General features: G+C 38.9%; 1 protein-coding gene across 3 annotated transcripts in view; it reads left to right on the top strand.

The window, feature by feature from the left end:
• The first annotated feature begins 1612 nt into the window (after positions 1-1612).
• kif4 (kinesin family member 4) overlaps positions 1613-26688 on the top strand; it is a 62903-nt gene continuing 37827 nt past the window's right edge. The window contains exons 1-16 of one of the 3 annotated variants that reach the window (XM_059977041.1): positions 1613-1750; positions 3836-3962; positions 4093-4207; positions 4499-4689; positions 9482-9571; positions 9928-10094; positions 10222-10316; positions 11406-11525; positions 12911-13086; positions 13279-13340; positions 15029-15161; positions 15572-15630; positions 16511-16616; positions 24032-24103; positions 25396-25578; positions 25696-25799. In XM_059977041.1, coding sequence (XP_059833024.1) covers positions 3837-3962; positions 4093-4207; positions 4499-4689; positions 9482-9571; positions 9928-10094; positions 10222-10316; positions 11406-11525; positions 12911-13086; positions 13279-13340; positions 15029-15161; positions 15572-15630; positions 16511-16616; positions 24032-24103; positions 25396-25578; positions 25696-25799 — 1799 coding nt within the window. In that variant the 5' untranslated portion in view covers positions 1613-1750; position 3836. Of the gene's footprint in view, positions 1751-1841; positions 1950-3835; positions 3963-4092; positions 4208-4498; positions 4690-9481; positions 9572-9927; positions 10095-10221; positions 10317-11405; positions 11526-12910; positions 13087-13278; positions 13341-15028; positions 15162-15571; positions 15631-16510; positions 16617-24031; positions 24104-25395; positions 25579-25695; positions 25800-26688 lie in introns of those variants that run through there. The other 2 variants (XM_059977042.1, XM_059977040.1) reach the window with 2 other exon arrangements.

The following is a 26688-nucleotide window of genomic DNA, read 5'->3' as shown; positions in this document are numbered from 1 at the left end:
TTGTGGTCTTTTGGTTAGTAAGTCGAGAATCCAATTGCAGAGGGAGCTACAGAGGCCCAGGTTCTGGAACTTCTCTATCAGGATTGTAGGAATGATGGTGTGAAATGCTGAGCTCTTTGTACATTCATGCTCCTAAAGATCCTGTATTTATTGTTGATTGGCATTATATTTGAAGAGACAAATCAATGCAGTCCTGCTCTAACCTGCTCTGCCACTCAAAAATACATTGCAGATCTTCTATGCAGCACTATCTTCCAAAGATTCACAATCAACAGCAAATAAAATAGATCTCCCTTTGCAGTCTTAAATGCCCCATTCCTTATTTTCATTCTTAGATATGCTTAACTAGGAAAACCATCACCTCTAAAAAACTAGAGGTGTTTTTAGGTATGATGAATTTATAACACTGCTTCAGTCCACAAGCTGCTGAACTGATGCCTCCCATTTATAGTGCTCTTAAAGTCACCACGGGCAAGAATTAACCGTCTTTTAAGAGACTCCTGGATGGCTACATGGAGCTTAGAGAAATAGAGGGCTATGGGTAAAGCCTAGGTAGTTTTAAGGTAGGGATGTGTTTGGCATGGTTTTGAAGGCCGAAGGGCCTGTATTGTGCTGTATGTTTCTATTCCTATCTCACCATGGCGTACAGCACTCCTGTGTTCCTGTTGACCCACATTCCACATCATTCGTTTTTGTCCCTTAGGCCCCCTTATGATAGCCTTTTCCATGTTTTGGAATGGAGAGAACAGACATTTATCACAGACAAGTGGGGTAAACCTGAATGTGTTTCAGCAGATCGCCTTAAACCGAGATTTGGAGGATTCCATTACCATGCCTATGCTGTCATGACATAACCATTAGTGTGTTCACACACCTTTGGATGAGCCAGAGGCATCTACTGTTTCTCCACCCATGGAACATAGGACCTAAGCTGGTTTTAGTGAATTCTGGGGGGTGGGGAGGAGGGCTGTGTGGGGTAATGTAGTTGGTGGAAGCCCACAACCTCCAACATTGAGCTGGGGTTCACTTCAAGAGGCTGGTCTGGCGTGATGAAATAATTACATGAAGTACTGTTACCACACTTTCTGTTCAGTGTTTTGATGACAATAAACATGTTACAGTTTTTCTTAAAAACATAAAACGCCTCACGCTGTTTTATTTGTGAAAACCTACAAGAGTGCTCTGTCAACTGAATCAGATCTCACTCAAGATGACACAATGGCAAATTAAGCACAAACAAAATATATTTTCGCCACTGGACATTCATTTCCAGTTGAACAGTGCACCAATTGTTAAATGACAGTATTTTGAAGCATAACATATTTAAAACACAAGTTCCATGGCCTAGGACACAAGGGTTGGGGAGGTTCAAAATTATAGTTCGCCAAGAAAATGCTGAGCTTGAAATGAGAACAATGAGAAATGTTAACAATCCTCAGATTTTAAAAATACTCTGCACCACCTCTTGCTTAGGTCCCTATTGATCAGCTCTATTTCCATGGCAACTGCCGCAGCCCTCCAACTCTGCAATGCGCTGAATCGACGTAAAGGACGCCCTGCGCGGTGATGTCATGGTTTACGCGGTCAGTGATTGGCTGTGCTCTGTTTGGCGGAGGATTTGAATGTATATCAGCTTGGCGGGCGGTTGGAGTGCGAGTTGATAAAATCGTATCATTTTAATCTTAAAATAGAATAACTATTGAGTCGGTTTACAATCGGTGGACAAAACGGAAACGGGAATAACTTGAAGGTGGGAGTTTGCCTCTACGTAGCGGGCCGAAAGTTGACTGGGGAGAGATAAATGCGATTTGTAGTCGGGCCGAGGTGTCCTGCCAGAGGACAAGGCCTCCTTCTAATATTTAAACCGCTGTCCGCCGTCTTACTTCTTTGGAACGGGACATAGTGGCAGGGTCAATATTTTTCTTGTTTACTATGGATCGTGGGTGGAGGTATTGATTTATGTGTTGCAATGATTCCAGATTGTTCACATTATATTTTTTTCTCTGCAAATGCGTACTGAAGCATTAATCACAGCATCAAAGTTTAGTAATTCATTCTATCTATATGGTTTGGAATTCTTTTTTATGGGCTAAGCGCTCTAACTGTAAATCCCCGTCATTCAAGTATTTCCTGTGTTCTAATTTAGACCTGTTTTGCTTTTGTTCCGTTAAATTGAAGCGCACTGTCGTTGCATAATGCAAGTTCCACTTTTGGCTTTCTTAACTCTCGAATTTAAATATACCCTTTTCAGCTAAACAGATTTGATCTCTTTTATGGTTCATCTACAAGAAAACCCTTTGAATCTTTCCTTAATAGTATATTAGCCGCTGGATTTTTGTGTGTGCAGCTTCTTTTCATGATTGTTATTGGAGAGATTCTAAAGGTTGTATTTGTTGATAAGTCTCCATAGTGTGAACATAGTTCTCGTCAGCGTTGATTTGCAGATTTAAAATTTGTTTCTTCAGTTTGGAATCCTGAGCTGTTTACTACCCCGCAAATCTTGCCTCCTGCAAGAATTTCCACAACTTTATTTCAATTTCCCATTATTATTAAATTTGTTGCGGTATAGATTACTGAATTAAAATTGCTGCTATGTTTTTATAGAATATTTTGCAAAATAAGGTGGTAATTTTTTTTAAAAGGCCAACTGTTGCCACTCTCTTTAGAAAGGATAAACCCCTCGTTTATTGAAATGTCTCTTTCCTATTCTCGAGGGGGCAAAGAGACAGTATTCTGTAATTCCGTGGTGTATGAATTCTCTCAAACATCCCTAATTAAATTACAAAATCTCTTCTGAAGCTTTTCTTTTTGACATTCCATAATGGAAGTTATACCCAATGCTTGTGCAGTTTCTTCAAAGTGCGTATGTTTAATAATGTAGATTTAGTGTGGAATTAAAACAGCACATCCTTATCAAAACAATGGAAAATCTTGACTTGAGAATGCAATTAAGTCTTAGAAAAAGTGCAGTGAGTCACTTGAAACCATGGGAAATGCTTTATCCAAGGATTACTGATTTATAAATTTTGTTTTTGTACATTATTGCTTATTTCTCTAAAGGATATGTAGAATGCAGATCGTAAAGATCCACAATGTGGGTGTCCATATATTGCAATTTCTTCCTAATTTTAACATTTTAAGATTATCTTTAAACCCTGCCTCATAGTAGATGATATTCTTGCGCACTTCATGCACTCCAGTTTGATTTGTTATTTTCATATTTAACGGTACAGCAAGTACCTTCTATGAGAGAAGATGGTGCCTGCAATTATAAAAGAAATGAGTACATTTTATCCTATATTTGAATGGACATGCAATTTTTTTGATGATCTCTGCCATCTTAGAATCCAAATAAAACTATTAACACTAGTTCAAAGGCTTCGATGTCACTTTTATGAACAGTGCACAAAATGACACAAGTCTGGTCCATCAATAACTTTATTGGGCTGAATGGAATGTAATGGCTGTTGTATTTAATAAGCTCAACATTTTATTTTTGGTTCCTCTTCCTACATTTAAATCATTTGACTGCAAGACAGCATTTTTCCACTCCATTGTTATACTGGTTATGGTGTATTTCTGTTCCTTTTGAGAAAAATACCTAACAATTATCACCTCTTCATTCTTGACACTTGACCTTTTGAACTGCTTTTCACAATTTCTGCACTTGTCAGGCTTTGATTTGGTAATTGATACATTTGATGGCATTCGTTTCCCCAAATCCATCAAGCTTGTTTGTTTGTTCCATTAACTCTGATGCAGTACTTGTTCTTGTTACCACATGCATCACATACATGTGCATTTGTTGATTTGACCCATTCTTGTTTGTTGGCAGAATGGTGCGAGGAGAAGAAGAAAAAGTTATTCCCGTACGTGTGGTCTTGCGCTGTCGTCCACTTGTACGTAAGGAAATTGAAGAAGGATGTCAGATGTGCTTAACGTTTACGCCAGGAGAGCCACAGGTAATAATTTGATAGTAAAACAGCTCACTTTGGTTTGGTGTTTCAGTGATCTATTTACGAAAAGCAGTTGTTCAAAAGGAATGTCATTCTGAAATAATGTACTTTCTGATTTTCTTCTTCCTTGCTTTAGGTTCTTTTGGGAATTGACAAGTATTTTTCATATGATTATGTCTTCGATCCCTGTGTAGAGCAAGAAGAAGTGTTTAATGTCACAGTTAATCCTCTCATTCAGGGAATATTTAAAGGTACTAACTGACTATGTACAGTATAAGAAAAGTTTCAAGTTTTGATATTCTGTTCCACGTTGATTATCGTTGGTAACTGTTTTGCCATAGCCCTTGACTCTTATTTGTCACACATGTTAACTTTTTGTCTTTTTACAAAAAGATGTTTTAATAATCTGAAAATTTTAGTTAACTTGCTAATATGCATTATATGCCATGCAAATGCTTGTGTATTTTTAACATTGCAAGAACACAACAAGTAATGGCTAATATCTCTGACTTATTTATTTTGGTTATCTTGTACTTTTCTAGGATACAATGCGACAGTGTTGGCATATGGACAGACTGGTTCTGGGAAGACCTATTCAATGGGTGGCACATACACTTCAGGGCAGGAGGGTGATCCAAGTGTTGGCGTCATTCCAAGAGTAATAAATATGCTCTTTCAGAAGGTTGAAGAAAATTTGGAAAATGATTTTGCATTAAAGGTCTCCTATCTGGAGGTAAGGGAAGAGTGAGATCATGAATGCACAAAGATAGTTTCTGTAAATGGTATTAATTTCCATATGTGTTCTTGCAAAACATAAATCCAAGTTGTAACCTTTCTTAGCTTATCCACTAACTCCAAGAAGAGATTGTATTGAAGTAGTATTAAATGGGGGGGAACAATTTTTTACCTCATGTAAATATAGGGAAGGCCAGGCCCACAGTTTTCTAACCTTACAAGCAACTTTTCTCTAGCATTATTTTCAATTGACTCTGACTACATGTAATTAATCAAATTTAACTCCAAGAAGTCCTCTGACCCATACCTCTACCATCACTTAAGCTGCTTATTTCTTTCTTATCACTACTGTTCAAACTGTATTCTGAAAGGCTCACTAATGCCTTTTACTTTTTAGATGTTTCCAATACAGTTGTGTTTTTTTCCCTTTTTCTACTCTCAATTTATTCTCCAAAATGCCACCTGAATTCTAACAAATCCATGTCCTACTCTTCCTGCTTGCTGACTTGTAACTTTTGAGTTAAATAGTGTTACCTTATTTTATGCTTTCATTTCTCTCTAACATCTTGACCTTTTCATTCTGTCATCTCCATGTCACTAATGTATATGTTTTTCTCCCATTGTGGCTGAGGTAAAGGGCTGGGAAGGAATCTGAGAGAGGACAGTTGAATAAAAGCAAGAGGATAGGGAATCCAGAAGGGAGGTGATGGACAGGTCGTGAGGGTGGAGGAGGGGCAAATGGACAATCAGAATAGAGGAAAAGGTGGTGAGGGTCAGAGGGTTACCAGCGTTAGACATATTGATGTTCGTGCCATCTGGTTGAAGGCTATCCAGGCAGAATATGAGATGTTGCTCCTTATTGCAGTAGAGGAGGCCAAATGCAGGTTAGAGGAACAACACCTCACCTATCTGGATAGTTTGTAGAGAAGACACAAATGTTCAGAATAGTACACTAGATTGGAAGAAGATTAAGTGAGTTGCAGCTTCATCTGGAAGAACTGATTTTTGGGTAGTGGGAAGGGGTGGGTGGGGAGACATTAAGTAAAAGTATTGCATCTACTGTGTGGTTGTTGGGACAGTACCATTAGAAGTGGGTAATGGCAAAGGAGAAGGAAAGATGAATCTAATAAGGTGGAAATTCTGAAATTTGCCTAAGATATTTCATCTGTCCTATCCATTCACATTTGTATTTCTGCAGCTTAACCCTGTCTTGTTGTCTTGTTTTCCTAGTTCTGAGCAAACGTCTTAACTTGAAATATAGACTTTTTGTTCTATAGATACTGTCTAATTTGTATCTTCAGCCTTGTACATCATTATATTTAACTTCATTTCTCCTGTAATGAGCAAATTTTATCAAATAATTTGTTCTACCTTCTTCATCCAAGTTTGAAGTTGTTGAGGACCCACCAGTGGTCTCTGGCATAAAAGAGAAAAGAACCATTTATGCCTGTTGTCATCTGGTAGCCATTGAATTATATATCTGCCAAAATGTTGCTTCCAAAGCAATGAGCTTTGATTTTCCACAATGACCATCATCCACCTGTGCTTCACTAGACATGGTACCAGCAATAGTTGAAAACACTTATTACAGCAAAAAGAATGCAACTGAAGACATGATCTTCAGAAACAGTTGTCTCCAGTCAAGCTATTGCAATATAATGTTAATAATGTCATCAAGTTGGCATTGCAAAGTATTATCTAGATTCATTCTGTCCATTAACAACAGTCAAATCCACTTGGTGAGTTGCTGTCACTCTATCATTGGCAAAGATTAAAAAGAGTCATCAATAATACAACCAAGCAATGTATTGACCAATATAATTTGAGTTTTCTAGAGCCATGCAAACTTTGTCCAAAGTTGTTGGAAACCATCTCCGTTGGTGATGTTAAATCTTCCTTTGTGGATAATGTGTTGTTTCATCTTGGCCCTAGCTCCAAGATTTCCATTGGAGATGATTACATGGATGAAATATTTGCTACTTCACCAGTGTCCTCTCTATTACCAAGATCAAATGGTGTGATCAAATTCTCATTTGCAACTTTGGAAAACAGGGCAACATGTCTACATGCAGCAAAACCTAAGTAGGGTTCAGGCTTGAAGTGATGTGTGGTAGGGATCTCATTTCCCATTTAAGTGCCAGCTACTGAGTCTAACCACCAGCTCTTGACCATTCAATGACATTGAATGCTGGGCAGTCCTGTTAGCCACAGGTCCCAAAAGGTGGAGCTAGGACTTAATTGGAACAGTTATGGTGAATAAAAGAGCAGAATAAAAAAAGTTCTGAATGAATTGCCTCAATTCCCTCAAGTCCAATAAGACAAGTCAGAACTGAGAATCACTTGTCCAACTCCAACAATATGAGAAGGATGACAACAACCAAGACACAGCTTTCACATAACTTGCCACCCTAAGTTATTGCTTCTCTTTTATCCCTGGATGCTGGCAAACAAAAAAGTAAAAGGTCTACTTAAATACTTATTCCCTCCACTGTTAGCTGGATTTGGCTGTAATGTTATCATCCACAAAGTGCATTAGTGTTACTGTATTTGACATGACTGAGATGTATCTACAACAAAAGGGAAATTGCCGCAGGTCCATGGAAATGGTTGGCCTACATTGTCTCTAAGATTCAAATTATGCTGAATTAGTAATACATTGAAATTCCTTTGTTTAAATCCTACGATTCCTGACAATGCTCCAAGTACTTTTACCAAAAAGTAAAAATGATGTTCAAGAAGTCAGCTCATCACTTCAAGGTTTAGTCAAGAAATGCTGGCTTTGCCAGTAATGCCTATATCTTGTAAGAGGAGTTTGAAACATAGAACCTTTGCTATCATGGCACTCCCTCAGTATTATACTGAAATTTAAAAACAAAACAGATGAGGTACTCAAATATTTGCAATACTGCTGTTGTTGAGCTGCCAACTGGTGTGTTTAGCACAAAGTACGTGGGGTGGAAAGCGGTTCTCTTACTTGCAGGTTATAAAATTAAGATAGCTGCATAAGATAAACTTTTATTTTCACAAAACAATTTAGACATTGGAATTGATGTTTGTAGTACACATCTTACAGGATTAATTACTTTCCTTCAGACAGTCACCTTCTGATTTGGTTTGCTGTTAGTGCTTCAATCCTGGCAATTTGTGATTGAGTATTATCTTTTTATGAACAAAATTTATATTTTGTAGCAGGATCTTGCGCGCATTAATATTTATGGTTGACATCATTAGTAGCGTATAGGTGCACTTGCTCAAGAAAATACCCAGTTGGTTATAGATCATTGTCATTAGTAAATTTATTTTGGTGTACTTTAGCTAAAAGTATGTCCATAAAACTTGGTATAATAGTGACTCGGATTTGTGTATATAATGTAAGTATTGAGAGGTATGAGGAAAAAATATTTATGCACAGTTGAAGTGATTTTAAAACTTGACCAAAACACAGATAACACTGTAGTAAAACTAGTAGAAGTACTTCCTTGCACTGCTAGAGAACTGAGTTCAATCCTGACATTGTACAGTCTGTGTAGAATTTGCACATTTTCCCCTATAACTGCCTGGTTTCCTCCAGGTACTTGGGTTTCTTCCCAGATTCCAAAAGTATGTGGTTCAGTGGTTAAATACTTACTGCAAATTGCCTCTAGTACTTTGGTAAAAGGTGGAATCTGGAACTTTGAGTCTTAGAAACTAGAGGGGGAGAAGTGGTGGCAAAATAAGTACATTTAAGCAGGGTGATGTATGTCAGACATAAATTTATATAGGGAGTGGTTGTGCATGGCTTATTACAGGATGGAATGGACACATTAAGTGTGGATGAGCAAAAGTTTGCATTCAAATGTATTGTCAGAACATATACCCAAGGTATAAATGCAATTGAAATTTTGATTTTTTTTTTGCAGATGCAGCACAGTACATTACATACATGATGAACATGAATTATTTAAGCTTGATCTTGTGTTACTTTTGTTTATTGTATTGGATATGTTCAAGGTTGTGGAGAGGACCCACGTGTTTACAGTAGGGTAGTGGGGTACAAGAAATGATTGGGCTAATAATTGGTGAATATGTTCATGGGAGTGCAAAGGACAAAATGCAGCAATGAAACATGGATACAGTTATATCAGAGAGGGTTAAGCAGGGTGAAGATGAAATTGGAGGTGACAGTATTGATGGAGATGACACTTAACTAAGAAGCCAATGTAGGAATTAAGGAAACAAGACATTATATTTAGGAGAGAATGCATAGAGCCTGTAAACATCTGGAAGCTGAATATTTAAATATTCTCATTTGCTAGCCTTATTTGTTCAGTGATTGCAGTTGAAAATACTATTTAAGTTTTTCCCTTTCCTCAGTAAATAACTTGCTAAACTTTCAAAATGATCTATGACTGTACATTGGAGGAGTCACTTAAATGAATTGTAAAAGCTGGTGTTATGCTGTATGTAATGGATAACATGCTATGTGACAGCAGGTACTTAGTGTTGTACACATCTGTAGCATTGCAATCCAGAAACTGTTTTATGTTGATGGAGGAACAACTCAAATTGGGTTGAGGAGTTGGTGGTTAAATGAAAACTAAACAAAGGAAACCAGATGTTACAAACGGAAATTATCCCTTGTCTGAGAACTGCCTGCCTATTGACACTCCCATTGGTTGCAAGTTATCTTAAGGAAACTTTGATAATTTTCTGTTGGTGGTATTTATATATTTATTGAGAGGGTGGCAGGTAAAATGGTGTACTTCTGGGGCCTAAGATCTAGTTTGAACTTATATTTGCCTTTCATAAAGATCTACAATGAGGAGATCATAGATCTACTGGATTCGTCTCGGGAGAAATCACCAATACACATTAGAGAAGATCCCAAAGAAGGAATAAAGGTATGCTTGGAGTTTCCTTACCAAAACAGACTCTTGTTTATTTTTCTGCTTTAAGGAAAATTTTCACTACTTTGATTTAAGGTGCAATATGAGATGTTACACATGTTAGTCAGTTAACTGGGTTTGAACTGATTACGCTATATAATAGACAAAAGCCCACCTCTAAAAGACATTTAATTTTCTCATGGAAGTGCTCTAATGATCAATTTGCATTTTGGGGGAATTTATCTGCAAACTTATATCACCAGGTTTATTTTTTTGCTTGGCCTGGTTAATGCTATGGCTCTCCTGATTGTTGGAACATAATGTTCTTTTAAGTTGTTATTGCAAACTTGTGTTTTTTTTTCCCCCCTCAGATTGTAGGACTAATAGAGAGGAAAGTAAACACTGCAATGGATATGGTGGGTTGTCTAGAACAAGGGAATTCTACAAGGACAGTTGCTGCTACAGCTATGAACACCCAGTCATCTAGATCACATGCTATCTTCACTATTACGGTTGAACAGAGAAAGAGAAGTGATAAGTAAAGTTTGACATTTATTTACCATGTTTCATTAAATGTACAAGTGTTCATCTTTTAATGCTGTTGTGCATTTTGATATGCCTGAAAGTACAAGACCATTTCAGGGTAATTTTCTCTATCTTCACAGAAACTATTACATCCGTTCCAAATTGCATCTGGTGGACCTGGCAGGGTCAGAGCGCCAAAAGAAAACCAAAGCAGAAGGTGACCGTCTGAAAGAAGGTAATTTTGTTCTAAAAGATCCATATTATAAAATACTTTGACTCTGTTTCACCTTGGGCTATAAATGTGCTTATTAGAAAATATTATACAGTCTTTGGGTCTGAGTTCAAATCTCCAGTTTAGATTTCTCTTTGCAGTTGATCATTATAAGTAATGGGCAAGTATCTTTAAATACTCGACTGGTCTAGCTGGAGAGTAACGGCCTGAAAGTTAACTGAGTTTTGTAAACACGAGACTTCACACCATCTATGAACAACTTGATACCACAACAGTGGCTAAATTCTCAAAGGTGTTAAATCCATTTTCTGTGAGATCCATCATGGAGCTTGCTGGTTGTGGGTAGATACCCCTCTAACACTATTACTAACAAACTAAGCAGCAAAATTTGTTTAACTGAGGAGTCTGGAACAGCAAGTCCTGTACAATGTCACGAATAAAGTTATTTATAGGGCCATGGGTGCTAAACAATAAATTTGCATGCAATAAACAGAACTTAGTAAAAATCAGGTCTATGTAACCCTAATATGAGGAGAAAATCCTGATGAGCTTTCTGAGCTCTGACTGAATTGAGAGTGTGAATGTGATGATAAGGCTGATCACTTGCATTCTTTGGTCAGAAATGGGTGATATATCTTGGCCGCCTCTCTAATTTCCTCCATTGGATATGAAGTTGGATTTACTGAATTTAGCAAGGAATGTAATAAAGAAGACTTGCACTTGAATTGAAGTTTTCTTTAGTATAGCTGGAAGACTAGTACCTAAATGTGGGGGGGGGGGGGGGGGGAATAAATATAAAGCTGACTACTTGATTTGCCCCTGCCATTTAGTAAAGTTTCTAGCATTAATTTACCTTGAGGAAAAATAGTTGTACCTTATACAGCTTGAGGTTTGCTATCACTATTGTTGAGTAGGGAGTTTCCTACCCATTGTAGTGCTGTCACCAGATCATTGGTCTTTGTCTCTGGATTGTTGGATCACTAAACTCAGTCATTCTCATTGGAGCTTGTTGCCAAATATCAGTGTTTGTCATTGTGCATTAGGTTTTGTGGAATGTGCCCCAGATGTGCAGTAACAAGGTCTCTATTGCAGGGATTAACATCAACCGTGGATTGTTGGCCCTCGGCAATGTCATCAGTGCACTCGGTGATGAGAATAATCGCAAGGGCTTTGTACCATATCGTGACTCAAAACTAACACGATTGCTTCAAGGTGAGGTTTTGATTTTTGAGTTTCATGAGATTTATTGTGTGTATGTTTATTATTCCAAGTGAGTATTGTATGTTTCGGTGTTTACTTTTCAAACAGGAAGAACGTGGACTAGAGTTTCCTTTTTGGGGCTTTTTGTTAACAATAACAAGGGGAGATGTGTATTTCCCAAAATGTCTCTTTTCTAAGCACGCTTTTTCCACGTGCTGATTGCTGTTAATTGTAAAAATATTGTCAGATCACCAGGAGGTGGTAAGAGTGAACTCCCTCACCACCTCTCCTCTGACTCTCAACACAGGAGCCCCTCAGGGCTGTGTACTGTCCTCTCCCCTACTCCCTGTATTCCCATGACTGTGTCACCGCCCACAGCTCTAATCTGCTAATTAAATTTGCCAGAGACACTACATTGATTAGCCTAATCTCAAGCAATAACGAGGTGAACTACAGGGAAGAAGTAATCTCTCTTGACACAGTGGTGTCAAGAAAACGTCTCCCTCAATGTCACAGAAACAAAGGAGTTGGTTGTGGATTACAGGAGGAATGGAGACGGGCTAACCTCTATTGACATCAATGGATCTGGGGTTGAGAGGATAAGCAGCTTCAAGTTCCTCAGCATCCACATCACCAAGGACTTGCTTTTGTGCCCCCAAATCCTAAGAACTTTCTACAGGGGCACAATTGAGCATCCCGACTGGCTGCATCACTGCCTGGTATGGGAACTGTTCTTCACTCAATCACAGGACTCTGCAGAGTGATGCAGACAGCCCAGCGCATCTGTAATTGTGAACTTCCCACTATTCAGGACATTTACAAAGATAGGTGTGTAAAAAGGGCCCAAAAGATCATTGGGGACCCGTCACCCCAACCACAATCTATTCCAGTTGCTACCATCTGGGAAATGATACTGCAGCATAAACAGGACCAACAGGCTCTGGGACAGCTTCTTACACCAGGCCATCAGACTGATTAACTCACACTGATTTGACTATATTTCTATGTTAGATTGACTGTTCTACTTATTGTAAATTACTGTTATTACACATTTAGATGGAGATGTAATGTAATGTAAAGATTTTTACTCCTGTATATGAAAGTTGCAAGAAATAGTCAATTCAATTCCTAATGAAGTGATCAATTTTTACCTGCAAGTCTGCTGTTAATATTGGAAACTTTGGGGTGGGGGGCCCAGTGTTTAAAACAGCATGGACAACTACTGAAAATAAATCTACCAACCAAAACCAGAGGTTCTATGAATATAGTAATAATTTGGACCAGAGATTGGGTCTAATATCCTTTTTTATTTGTTTTCTTAAAAAATCTGTTATTTCGCTGGAGAGATGAAATCCTGTCTGCACTAGCCCCAATCCAGTTTTGCCTTTACCTTTCAGACTCACTTGGTGGAAACAGTCACACATTGATGATAGCTTGCGTCAGTCCTGCTGATTCAAACCTTGAGGAAACTCTAAATACACTCCGTTATGCTGACAGAGCGAGGAAAATAAAGAATAAGCCTGTGGTTAACTTTGATCCCCAGGCTGCTGAACTACAACGCCTTAAACAACAGGTACAAAGCCAAATACACTACTGTGAACATAATCTATCCTATCATAATGCAACCTGTGGAGAAGAGAAGCAACCTGAACTTTTATTTTTGTTATCTTGATTTTCTTTAGCATTAAGTGTACCATTTAACATGGATTAAGATAAAGTAAATAAAACTATAGGCATTAAACATGTAGTACTGTTTAACTTTTAGGTGCAAGAACTTCAAGTGCTGTTGTTACAAGCACATGGAGGGACAGCTGAAATGAGTAATGGGTAAGTTTGATATATAGACTACGCCAAGTAACCATGTTATTTTAAGCAGTTATCTTTCTGCTCTTCTGTTTATTAATACAAAGCCTGATCTTGTACCTGGTCTGTCTGAAAATTTCGATTAACGAGTACAATTTAAGAGGAAAATTAAGGACCGACTGCAATGGGCTTACAAATATACTGTATAGTGTTATACAGTGAGTGTTTAGTGAGTTTATCTTGGAGCTTCAGGCTTTCATCCTCTTTGTACGTGTTACTGAAGGACAGCAGTATGCAAATTGTAACTTCATATTTTTGCTTCACTGAAAGGATTTATAACTACTGTTGAGGCTTAATCAGTCTTAAATTTTGTTGTATTAATTTGTACTGCAAGCAAGTAGACTTGCTTAAGAGATAAATCTCATTGGCATAAGTTATTATTGATCTATTTAAAACGGAAGAATTCTAGAAGAGTTACTACATTTGGATTAGATTTTAGTTCTAGGAGTTTAAATGTTCTCAGTGGCCCAGACTTGCGTTTGAAAAGGAGTTCAAAATATTCATATTTTCGCTGTTACCTTGGTTCCATTTTGTAGAGAATGTTGAAGGGTGAGACAAAGCTCTTTGAATATGATCTTCTATTATGTTATTTTATTACTTGTCCAGAATGATTCCAGTTCTCAGTGGTGGTACATTGTGAAGGGATGTTGGGATCTGTATAAGGAAGTTATGTCTTGCACCTATTACCGTTTTAGTAATTTGTTCCTTTTTGCTTTGTGCCAAATTTGGACTGATTTTCTTACCTTAGAGGGCTATGGGTAAAGCCTAGGTAATTCTATTTTTTCTAAGCTCCATGTAGCCATCCAGGAGTCTTTTAAAAGACCCTATTATATCTGCTTGCACCACTGTTGCCAGCAGCCCATTCCATGCTCACACCACTCTGTGTAGAAAACTCACCCCTGACATACCCTCTCTATATACTTCCAAGCAACTTAAAGCTGTGCCCTCTCATGTTAGCCATTTCAGCCCTGGGAGAAAGCCTCTTGACTATCCACATTATCAATGCCTTTCATTATCTTGTACACCTCTTGGGTCATCTCTCATCCTCCGTCGCTCCTAGTAGAAAAGGCCAAGCTTTCAACCTGTTCTCATAAGGCATACCCCCAATCCAGGCAACACCCTTATAAATCTTCTCTGCACCCTTTCTATGGTTTCCATGTCTTTCCTATAGTGAGGCGACCAGAATTGAGCACAGTACTCAAAGTGCGGCCTAACCAGGGTCGTATATAGCTGCAACATTACCTCGTGGCTCTTAAATCAATCCCATGATTGATGAAGGCCAATGCACCGTTGCTTCCTTAACCACAGAGTCAACCTGTGTAGCAGCCTTGAGTGTCCTATGGACTCGGACCCCAAGATTACTCCGATCCTCTTTTATTTTTTTAACAAAAGTAAGACCCAAGTCATTGGGTATACTTAAACCAGTTCTTGATAGGTTCTTGATTAGTAATGGCTCCAAAAGTTTTGGCGAGAAGGCAAAAGAATTGGGTTTATGGAATGGTGGAGCAGACTTGATTGGCTAAATGGCCTAATTCTGCTCCTTTGTCTTATGGTCATTTGAGACAGTCAAGAGCTCCTATTTAATTTGCCTGTTGCTTGTGTTCACTGGCATGTGAATAAGGTTTTTTTTTTGTTTTTTTTTGTTTAATTAGAGTGGATGAATCTGAGAAACGACAATCTGCAATGGAGGCAGCAAGATTACAAAGGGAGGAAGTAGAAAATCTGAGCAAAGAACTTCGTGAAGCTGTTGGCCAGACAACACATATGTGTGAAAGAGTTATAGTGGTAAGATTAGGCAACATTTCTCTGAATATTTTGCTCTTTTCCAAACTATCATACAGTGACTAGATGTTTGTATATTATTTTTACATTTGGTCTCCAAGCATATGTTCACATGTTTATTAGTGATTTATCCATGTAATTTGCACATTAGTTTTCTTTTTGTATTATTTGCCCTATTAACTGTAATTTATTGTCAGCCCTCCTATTTTCCATTTACAAGTTGCAACTGTTCTCACCTATACTTCTCTCTTGTGCAAGAAAGTGGTACAAATGAAATGGGGAGGGCCTGTCTAAATTTTTATCACAAATCCACAGATAATGTGGTAAATCCCAGCTTAATGTAATAATTAGAATTACCTTGTGTAGATGTGATTAGCAAATTTAAAGTTTAATAATTGCATTATTTTGTTCAGATGGAACAGGTGAATGAGAAGCTGATGCACCAGCTCAGTGAACTTTCGAAGCATCCTGCGTATGTATCTGTCATGTTTTCGGTATAATTCAATAGACTCTTTTTAAAGTTTAAAATCTTGAATTGCCAATTCAACAGCAAATAGTGGTGACATTTTGGTATTGGTCTTAAATGCTTCTAAATATTTAGAATAATAGCACTACTGTTGATACTCATTGGGCTTTATTTCTGTGACTTCCGCTAGATGACATGTGAGTCATCAATCATTCAGCTTTAACCTTTTTTTGCACTTCCCTACTTATTGTTTATTAAGACTGTGTCAATACACATTTTGCTATGGTGTTTTAAATTGCTTGTGTTTATTACTTTATTGCACTCTAACTTGTAATTCAGAACTATCCTTATTTTCTGCTTTCCTTCAACTCATTATGGCAGTAGTGGTTAATAACTGTTCCCACAGCTAACAGACCTTTCCCCTTGAAAGTTTTTCTCTCTGACGTCTCCATACATATGCTGGTGTTATTCAGGTATATTTTGGTGATCTGCACATTCTTTGTACACTCCTTACCACTTCTAAATATTATCAGTTATGACTATGTTCAGCATATTGTCTCTTGGAGTGCCTCACCTGTTGCAATACTCTCAGTTTCCTCATCCTTATGTACTTAAGGTTGACCCAGTCTTAGAAATGCATAATTTCTGTTTGCTCTTAACTGTTTCAATCGTAAGTACATTGATCATTAAAGTTCTGGCTAGGATGGGTGTGGTATTTGATCACCAACAAATATTATTTCAGCAACTGAGATGGCAATGAAGGATGACAGAGAAATTTTGCATATGAGCAGAACAACCAGTCCTGGCATTTCTTATCTTTAGAGTAGTGTGGTGTAGGATTGGGTTGGTTCTGTGAGTAAAACTGAAGAAAATGTTTCCTTAATAGGTGCAAATTGGACTTGGACAAACTAATTGAAATCTCATCTAGTGAAGAAGCAAAGGAGCAAATTGATGATCTACGCAGTCTACAGCAAATGGTTGCCAAATTGGAGGTGAGAGCTGTGTGGTGATAAAGGGTTGAAACTTGCAAGCAATAATAGATTGAAGGCATCTTCATTGTTAGTATCTTGTTAGGTGGAGTTTGAATTATGAAACTTTCTTGATGTAGTTTCTAAATATCTGGACATGGTAAACAGTACATAGCCGGTTCTCAACTAACAAGTAATGTGGCATCCAGTGATCGGCTTATGATCATAAGATATTGAAGCATGAATGACCGTATTATCCTTTCCTCTTCTCCTCCACCCTCCCACCGCGCTGCCCTGTCAGCTGTGCCATTCAATAAGAATATTAAAAGCAACAATTACTTTATTGTCCTTTTAGAATATATGATATATTCATTCTTTGATTAGGTAAAAAATTACCAATATCATTAGCCTGTGGTGTCTGAAATTTTTATTTGGGTAACTACGTTCTCAGTGTTTTATGCTGTTGTTTTCAAGATGTCCTGAATATAAGTGGGCACTAAATTCTTAAACTTATGATTTAAGCTATCTGCAAGAGAACCCGTGTGTTTTAATTTTGAATTTGTATGTGGCAGAAGTGCTGGAACTGCACATGCACAATACTGGAGGAACTCCTGTCAGGCAGCATCTATAAAAATGAATGAACAGTCAGTGATTCAGGCTGAGACCTTTCATCAGTATGGAGAAAGAGAAGATAAGAAGGTGGGGGAGGGGAAGGAGTACAAGCTGCAAGGTGATGGGTGAAGCCAGGTGGATGGGGATGAAGAAAGAAGGTGATGGTTGGAAAGCAATGTTCTGAAGAAGGAATCTGATAGGACAGGAGAGTGGGCCATGGGAAAATGGAAGGAGGAGGGGCATCGGGGGAGATGATGGGTAGGGAAGGTAAGAGTAGGGAAATGAAGAAGAGGGTGGGGAGGGGGAGAAATACTATCGAAAGTTGTAGAAATCCATGTTCATGCCTTCAGGTTGGAAGCTAACTAAACAGAATGATTTGTTGGACCTCCAACCTGAGAGTGTCCTCAATGTGGCAGAAGAGGGGACTATTGACCGACTTGTCAGAATAGAAATGGGAAATAAATAGTTGGCCACTTGGAAATTCTGCTTTCTGCAAACAAGTGAGGTGCTTGACAAAGCAACTTCCAATCTATATTGGGTCCCAGTGACTGGCAGGAGTTGTGGAGAACTGTGTTTGATGTGGAGGCTCATGGGGTGGTAGGTGAGGACAAGAGGAACTCTATCCCTGTTGAAGTTGTGGGAAGATGGGGTAAGAATAGATGTCCAGGAACTGGAAGAAATATGGGTGAGGGCAACATCAATGGTGGTGTAGGGGGAGCCCTGTTTGAGGGAGTGTAACAGAAGGAAAGCCTCATCCTCGAAACAGATTGGAGATGAAGGAACTAAAAAGACAATTGCAATTTATGGGAGTGGGAGGAGGTAGTCAAGCTAGTGATGGGAATTGATGAGTTTGTCCAAAGAAAAACATCAGTCGACAGAAAAGTCAAAGAAGGGGACCTCAAATGGACTGAATAAATTTAAGGTGACAGTGGAAGTTGGAGGCAAAGTTGCTGAAATTGATTAACTTAGCATGGGCATACGAAGCAGCACCAATGCAGTCATCAATGTAGAGCAGAAAGAGTAAGAGAATATTACCAGGAAGTCTTGAAACATGGACTGTAACGCGTGGTCAATGGAAAGACTGGCCTAGCTGGGTACCCATGGCTATACCTTGAGTTTGAAGAAAGTGGGAGGAACTGAAAAATTCTTGAGGGTGAGGACCATTTCTGCCAGATGGAGGAGTATGGTGGTGGAGGGGAACTGGTTGAGTCTTTTGCTGAGAAAAGTGGAGAGTTGTCTCCTTGATGGGATATAAAAGTGTACAGAGACTGCGCTGGTGAAAATGAAGCGATCAGGGCTAGCAAGTTGAAGGAACAGGAGATTGAGAGTATGTGAAGTGTTGTGGGTGTAGGTGGGAAGAGACTGAACCAGGGGGGGTGGGGGGGGATAAAATGGAATTGTATTCAGTCATGAGTTCAGTGGGGTAGGAACAGGCATAAACAGTGGGTGTACTTGGACAGTCAAATTTGTGGATCTTGTGTAGGAGGTAGAAACGAGTAGTGTGGGGTAAAGTGACTGAGGTTGATGGCAACGGATAAGAGATCTTCAGAATTGAACACTGGTGATGGTGTGGGAGACAGTAGTTTGATAGTCCAGAGTGGGTTCCTTTTCGAGGGGTAATAAGATGTCTGAGAGTTTCTGCCTGGCCTCAACAGGGTAGAGGTCAGTTTGCCACACTGTAACAGCATATTTGGAACTGAATATCAATTTCATTTTGTTAAACCTTTCTTCTATTACAACCTTCATACCCCCTCCCCCCACTACTCTTTCTGGCCCAAAACACCAATTCTCCTCTTTTCATTGCTATGTAATTGATTTCAAAGTTGAGTTTTAATATCAGTGCATAGTCTGCAATAAATGAATCCAGTGTTTCCTCTGTTATATCTACTGCAAAGCTATTTCTTGCACAGTGTTTAATTCATAGCTGGAGTTAGTTGATAGTTCAGTTTTGAATGAGTAAGCATATGGCCACTCACTACCTTTCCATGGAGGATTACTTTGGCATTTTTTTGTTCGTTTTGTAGACTATTGAACTGATCTGTTTATCTGTTTATCTAATTGTGCTACATCCAATGACAACTTTTGGCTTGGTGCTGTTTCTTTGACAATATTTGCTTTGATGTGGGGAGCTTTCTGTGGTGGTCAAGTTTGCTTTGCTGAATGCCTTGAAGCTACATCAATTGCACTGGAAGAAGGAACATTTTTGGGATATGAGACGTGTCCAAATCCCAAGAAAATTCAGCTGTTGAAACCCTTGAAATCCTTGCTGGTGAACATATGACTGCAAGCCTTGAGGGCTTCCTGAAGTTTCCATGAGTCACATAATCCCTAGATTTGTGCTTTAGACTCCCATTCATAACACCATACTCGGGTAAATTGCCGAGGCTATTCCTGAGTATACGTTCAGTCTTCTGCTGCTGTAGCTATCAACTTCAAGGTTCATTTTGCACGTTCAGAGATACTCTAATGCACACTGCTATAACATGTGGTTATTTGAGTTACTATTGATTTTCTATCAGCTTGAACCAGTCTGGTCATTATCCTCTGAATTCTCTTATTAACAAAGCATTGTCACTGACAAAACCACTGCCCAGTGGTTGTTTTGTTTTACTGTGAGTTTATACAGACAGTTGTGTATGAAAATCCCGGGGGATCAGCAGTTTGAGATACTCAAACCACCCTGTCTGGCACCATCAATTATTCCACGGTCAAATCATCAAAGCCAATTTCATCACTTTTCTTCCCCATTCTGATGTTTGAGCTAAATAACAACTTGAACCTCTTGACCGTGTCTACATGCTTTTATGTATGGAGTTGCTGCCATGTGATTGGCTAATTAGATAAATATTGGCATTACAGGGCAGATGTACCTAATAACGTACCAAAAAATTTTTCATAGTGCCACATCCATGAAATGTTCTTAACTCTTTATGGCAGTTTATCTTACCCACGACATTTTACATAGAACAGATAGTGACAAATGTTTCTTTTGGCAGAATCTGTTTTATTTATTTATATTTTTTGCATCCAAATCCCTGAGGCCATTCTAACAGGCTAAACATCTAGACATGAAAGTGAATAGAAAATGAGGGGCTACCTTCACAATCTATGTTAATGGCCAACGTTCCAAACCAAGAGGAACTCTGTACGTCAAGCAGCATCTGTGAAGCTAGAAACAAGGTTAACATTTGGGTTAACAGCTATAAACCAATGAAAGATCATTTGGCTGAAATGTTAATACTGCATCTTTATGGCCTGTCGAGTATTTCCAGTAGTTTACCTTTATTTTGATTTTTCAGCATCTGTATGTTTTCTTTGCTTTTTGAATTGAGCCTGAGTAATGGATTCAGTAACTCCCTCCCCAGCAACTCACCTATGCAGAGTTCACGTATCACCATCCAAAGATTTGAGATGCAGATTAAAATTTGTTCAAAGAAAGTATGTGGGGTGGGGGGGGGGGGGGTCAACTCTTGTTTTCTTGATGCAGGCACAGCTGATGTGGCATTGCATTACAGAAAATTGAGATATAGCCTACTGATATTTAGGAGCATGGGTAGCATGGTAATCTGCTATTCCCAGCTATTGAGCCTTATTTTCAGATTTAGTATTAGCAGATGGCTAAGTCATTCAACGGTGTGAGGAATGGAAATAAAGGCCAGAAACTGGTAGAAAACATTAAAGACTAAAAATACAGCAAGGTCTCTAATGTTTTAGGTACATGCTATCTAGTGACCACACCCCCGGTACGCTGCTTTGACAGGCGGGATAACCCAGGTGAGGGTAGCTAAGAACCTCCAATCCCGGTGAGATGGGCATGCCTACCCAGCATGTGAAACCAGTTCTGGTGGACTGAGCAGTTAAGATCAACTACAGTGGTCGAGAAGGCTGTGCTGCAATGCTTTGTAGAGAACAAAGGGCATGCCAAGACAAAGGTGTCATGGCTATCCACTGTAGCTGAGGAAGTCTCCAATCATGATTTTTTTGTACCATTGGACTAAGATTTTTTGAGGACGCATTTCACTATAAAACTCCCGCATTGGTTGCATCATCGTCGGAAACAACAGACAACCAACATATCTAGTTTTAAAGATCTGAAGATGAAGGGCATGACAATAAGCAAGGATACAGATTGGAACATTTTCAACATTTAAACTGAGCAGTCACTGGGTGATTTGACCTAAAATTTAAAAAAGAGCAATTTGCAGACTCCTCTGTAACTGCAGAGATTGGCATTGGACTCTACTTGCAAAAGATTGTAACTATCCCTCTCATTGTACTGTTTCTTATCTCAACCCTCCCAGCCCCATTATGACTGCATTCCCTTTGCTCTTCCCTCTTGATTTGTTTCCTGTTCAATGATAATTTTGTTCATGTTGCTCGGCCTACTATCTCTGAAGTTCACATAGTTAGTTTTGCACTAGCAGTGTGCAGGGCAAAACATTTGTTTTTTCTCTAGCCATTTCATTCTATCTCTACATTGCTCTGATCTTTAGCACCAGAAGCAAAAAGAAATTCGTACCTTTCCTTTAGCCACAAAAATGTGAAATTGTGTACATTATGTTGGAATTCATCCTGAAGGATAGAAGAAAAGAACTCCCTCACAGACAATCCCAACTTAGAGCCATTGAAAGATACAGCAGTGTTGTGTCTCAGTAAAGAGGCATCCTTTACTGCCTATGGTCTTGGAGAAAAGTACATTGATTGTGAACTGTTTTTTTTTTGACAAGTGAGTGGTGAAAATGTCTTGCCTTCACTTCTGAGCATGTGAGAAGGGCCCTGGGGAAATGCTCACAGCAAAGCATTGGATCTGGATGGTGTGACCCCCAGGGTGCTGATGGAGTGTGGTGAGCAGCTGTGTGGAGTTCTCCAACACGTTTTCTATCTGGGTCTCGGCCTGGAAAGGCTCCCCTCTGTGTGGAAAACATCATGTGGTCCCAGTATCCAAGAAGGGCCAACTGAAGTCTTGAATGACTACCATCCAGTGGCCCTGACCTCACACATCATAAAGACCGTAGAGAAGCTGGCCCCTGCTCACCTCTAGCCCGTCAGTTCAACCTTCAGTCCCCTGCCATTTACCTATCAGGAGCACTTTAGAGTCGACAATGCTGTCATCTACCTGCAGAACAGAGCCTACACCCATTTAGACAAGCAGGGCATCACTGTGAGGATCATGGCTTTTTTTGCTTTCTCAAATGCCTTCAATACCATACAGCCCTCACTGCAAGGGGAAAAGCTGTGTTCAATGCAGATTGGCACTTCTATTGTATCCTGGATAATGGACTACCTGACCTGCAGACCACAGTTTGTGTGGCTTCAGAGCTGTGTTAGACATGGCTACAAGCAACAGTGGACTGTATTGGCTCCCTTCCTGTTTATCCTGTATACCTCGGGCTTTAAATGCAACAGAGTCATGTCATCTGCAGAAATTTTCTGATGACCCAGCAATAGTTGGATGTATAAACTGTAGATGAATACAGGACCCTGGTGGAGGGCTTTGTCAAATGATGAAAGCCAAATCATCTGCAGCTCAACATCATTAGGACAAAAATGATGATGGACTTTAAGAAGTCTATGCCTGTACTGCTCCTTGTTACAATTGATAGTGTAGATGTGTTGAGGACCTACAAGTACCTGGGAGTGCACCTAGATGACAGACTTGAGTGGAGCACCAACTCGGGCTGTGTATGAGAAGGGCCAGAGTCACCTCTACTTCCTGAGGAGACTGAGGTCCCTTAGAGTATGTAGGCCTCTCCTTCACCTATTCTACCAGTCTGTTTCCAGTACAATCTTCTAAGTCGTGTTGTACTGGGGCAATAGCATCCACAGGGGTGATGCCAACAGGCTCAATAAACGGATCAAAAAGGCTGGCTCTGTTATAGGAGTCAAACTGGACACACTGAGGCTGTGATAGAACAAAGGACCTTTTGGAAAATCCTGGCAATTCTGGCCAATGTTTCTCACCCTCTGCATGCCACCTTGGCTGAACAGAGGAACACATTGAATAATAGACTGAGACAACTGCTCACTTCAGAGTGCTATAGGAGGTTATTCTTGCCCTTATCCATTAGGCTCTGTAATGAGTAAACTGATAGCCAGGGAAGTGATGACGCCCCCTGTTTAGACTGTTTGAGGTAACTTATTTCTTATTCTTTCTTATTTCTCTGACAAGTGTACAGTTATACAGTGTCACAGTAGCATTATATTTGTAATTTCCTTCAGGGTAAAATAACTATATCTCTTTCTATGTAAGCAATAGTTTGAAAGGATTAATTCAGACTCATCTACGTATAAATTTTAATTCCAAATTGACTATAGAGAACATGATACTATGCATAAAGAGGTTACTATCGCTTTGAGGAAAATGCTGTCGCATAATAAAACTACTAATAATGTACAGTACATTCTTGATTCCTAAGCTCCTTGCTGAGGGTTGGAAACTGAGAAATAATCAATTTTGGTTCCAGCTCCCAACCAGAAGAAAAGTTAAATTCACTTTTTTTCCCCTTTCTCCCCCTTGTTTTTCCATCAGATTGCAATTATTTAGCGGGGTAACATGCTGTAGCAGACCATTGTGGTTCAGCAATTCATGCTGCCCAACCTAAAGTAACCTACAAATACTGCATAGATAGTGCTTTGCACCTGATAGCTTTTTGTACATTTCTGAGGAGGGAAAAACTAGATCTGGGGGAAGATTGCCTTCTAATTAATTAGACGTTGGAAGCTGAGGAATATTAATCAGTGTGAATCACATTAGACTAATTTTGACAGGACTTCATATCTTGTTAGAAATAAGTAACTTAATCCTGTGTTTAATTCTTCATCTATAGAATGAACGTATTGAAATCTTACCTGAATTGGAAGGAATTGGCATTGAACATCAGTTGGAAGAAAAGGCAGATGTAAGTTACCCCATTTTTGTGTGTTGTATATAAAGAAGTTTTAATGGTTCTAATATCTGCTTTGAGAAGTGTTTTAAAGTTTGTATTAAATTATGAGTTCAGGTACACAACTGCACTGGAATTGTAGCCATGCTTTCCTTTGATCTTATCCATGGAAAAACAATAATGAGCAATACAAATATGTTGTAGAGGCACTTGGGTGGTAGAAAGTGGAGTGTGATGGAAGAAGGTTGTTTCTCATTCTGGAGGTCTGTGTCCAGTTGCGTGCCAGTGCTGCGCCTTTTGTTGTTTGTCATCTATGTCAATGGTTTGGGTAAGAAAGGACAAATCACATTTAGGTTTGTAGCTAACACCTAAAATAGGTGGCATAGTGGACGGTGAAAGTTGTTAGATCGAAATATACTGGGAAATCTTGAGCTGAGCAAGTACGCTGAGAAAAGATAAATGGAGTTTAATTTGGATAAATGCAAGGTTTTGCTTTTTGGAAAGTCAAATACAGGTAGGGCTTTCAGTGTACAGCCAGGCCCTAGGTAGTGTAGATCAGAGGGACCTTGGCGTATAAGCACATCGTTCAGTGTAACTACAGTCACAGAAAGGATGATGAATGTTTTTGGCAAGCTTTCCTTGAGTCATTGCATATACAAGTTGGTATTTCATGGTGACGTTGTACAGGACAATGTTGAGGCCGCAGTTGGCAGATTGTTCAGTTTAGTTACTCTGCTATAGGAAAGGTGTTGCTCAACTGGAAAGAGTGTAAAAAGGATTTGCAATGATAGGGAGAGGTCATGCTGTCTAATGCTTTATTCCTGAGAGCATAAACTGAGAGGTGATCTTTTAGAAGTGTATAAAGTCATGAGCAATGTAGATGGTATGAATACATAGTCTTTTATGCAGGGTTGGGGGCAACTAGAGGGCATGTTTACTGTTAAGAAAGATTTAAAAGGAATTTGAGGGCTGACTTTTTTATACGAAGGGTGGTATCTTTGTAGAATCAGCTCTATGAAAGTGGTTATGGCAGAAACAGTAACATCTTTTAAAAGAGTTGGACAAGTTCATGGATTTGGAAAGGTTTAGGAGATTGTGGGCCAAACAATGGCAACTAGGATTAATTTTGATGGGACATCTAGACCAGCTGGGCTGAAGGGCTGCTTCTGTGCTGTATAGCTCTGGCTTTAACAAGTAAAGACTGAAGTTCTGTGTGCTTGTGGCACCACCTAAACTAAGTTATATAACATTACCCTTGTTACTGCAGTAGTACTGCCTGCTGATTTCTGAAATCCTTTTGTTCACAGCAAAATGGAGCCTTAAAAGAAAAGAGGGATTCTGATCCTTTCACTGCCAGTCATGCATTGAGGCATGCTCAAATGTCAAAAGAGCTGATGGAGCTGAATAAAGTACTAGCACTTAAAGAAGAACTTGCACGGAAAATGTCCCAGGGTGACTGTGAAATGGAACCTGTCCATGTTGTGTATGAGGTAAGCTTAAATGTGAGGGTTTTTTTTTCAAAGATTTTGCCCAAAATATATTGTGGTACAATTTATTTTGTATTAAACATTCTCATTGATTACTAAAGTATTTATTGCCTTTTCTAGGAGAACATCAAATCCCTTGAAAGTGAAGTTTCTGCCCTACAAAAAGAAAAAGAAGAGCTCGTACTGGCACTACATAGTGCAAAGAAGGACACCAATGCAACCAAGTAAGTTCATGTTGGCATCTTGTATCCTAATAAACAAGTGGAAATTGAGGCTTACTTTTTGATTTGAGGAGATTAAGCGAGAAGCAAATTGTTGATTCAGTGGATCAAAATGTTTATTATAATCGTGTGTCAAATGTGCCAAAATTTTTGAAACAGATTGGAAACTTGTGATCTTGTTTAGTGTTTCTGAATTATTGTTCAGACCCAACTGAGTATGAAGAGATTTTGGACTTTTCATATTATTAAAGCTTTGCATTTTTACTGGAATGTGTACAGGTTTTTCAAGAACATATAAACAGGAATCCTGCCAGTAAGTAATTTTTGTGAGGGCCTTTGTGTAAGAATTGGGCATTTTTGATTAATATTGCCCAATTATGTCCTATTTGCAAAAAAAATAAAGGAATGTGAACTTCATAATTTTCTGCAGTGCAAGTTTATTCATGATTGTTAGTAAAGAGGCAATTGATATTGCCACCTAAGCTACAATTTACTCTGTTTAGGTGTACCTGGGTCAGTTTGTAATTTGGTCCATTTATAGATAAAAGAACTGGGCTGTTGATTGCTGATGTGAAACATCAAGGCAGTATCCAATTGGGATCCTTAATGGTATACTCAGTGAAAATGTTTTAAATATGGAGAAAGCCTTTCAAATCATTCCACAACCAATCTCTTTCTTGTGGAGCCCGTTGCTTCATACCAGGACTCCTCTGAACGAGTTCCTTGGTTCAGTGTTAGTGGATAACAACTTTATGTTGCTTACTTTATAATAAGTCATACGTCGTAATGTTCACTTTTTTTTTAAGTCCTTGGTGAATAAAGTTACTTGGATGATGGTGTGAATGGCAATGGAATACATAAAAACTGATGGAAAGAATGAGACAAAACAAGA

This window comes from Hypanus sabinus, chromosome 8 (assembly GCF_030144855.1).
Source record: "Hypanus sabinus isolate sHypSab1 chromosome 8, sHypSab1.hap1, whole genome shotgun sequence".
Lineage (NCBI taxonomy): Eukaryota > Metazoa > Chordata > Chondrichthyes > Myliobatiformes > Dasyatidae > Hypanus > Hypanus sabinus.
This window is presented reverse-complemented; position numbering and strand designations above follow the sequence as displayed.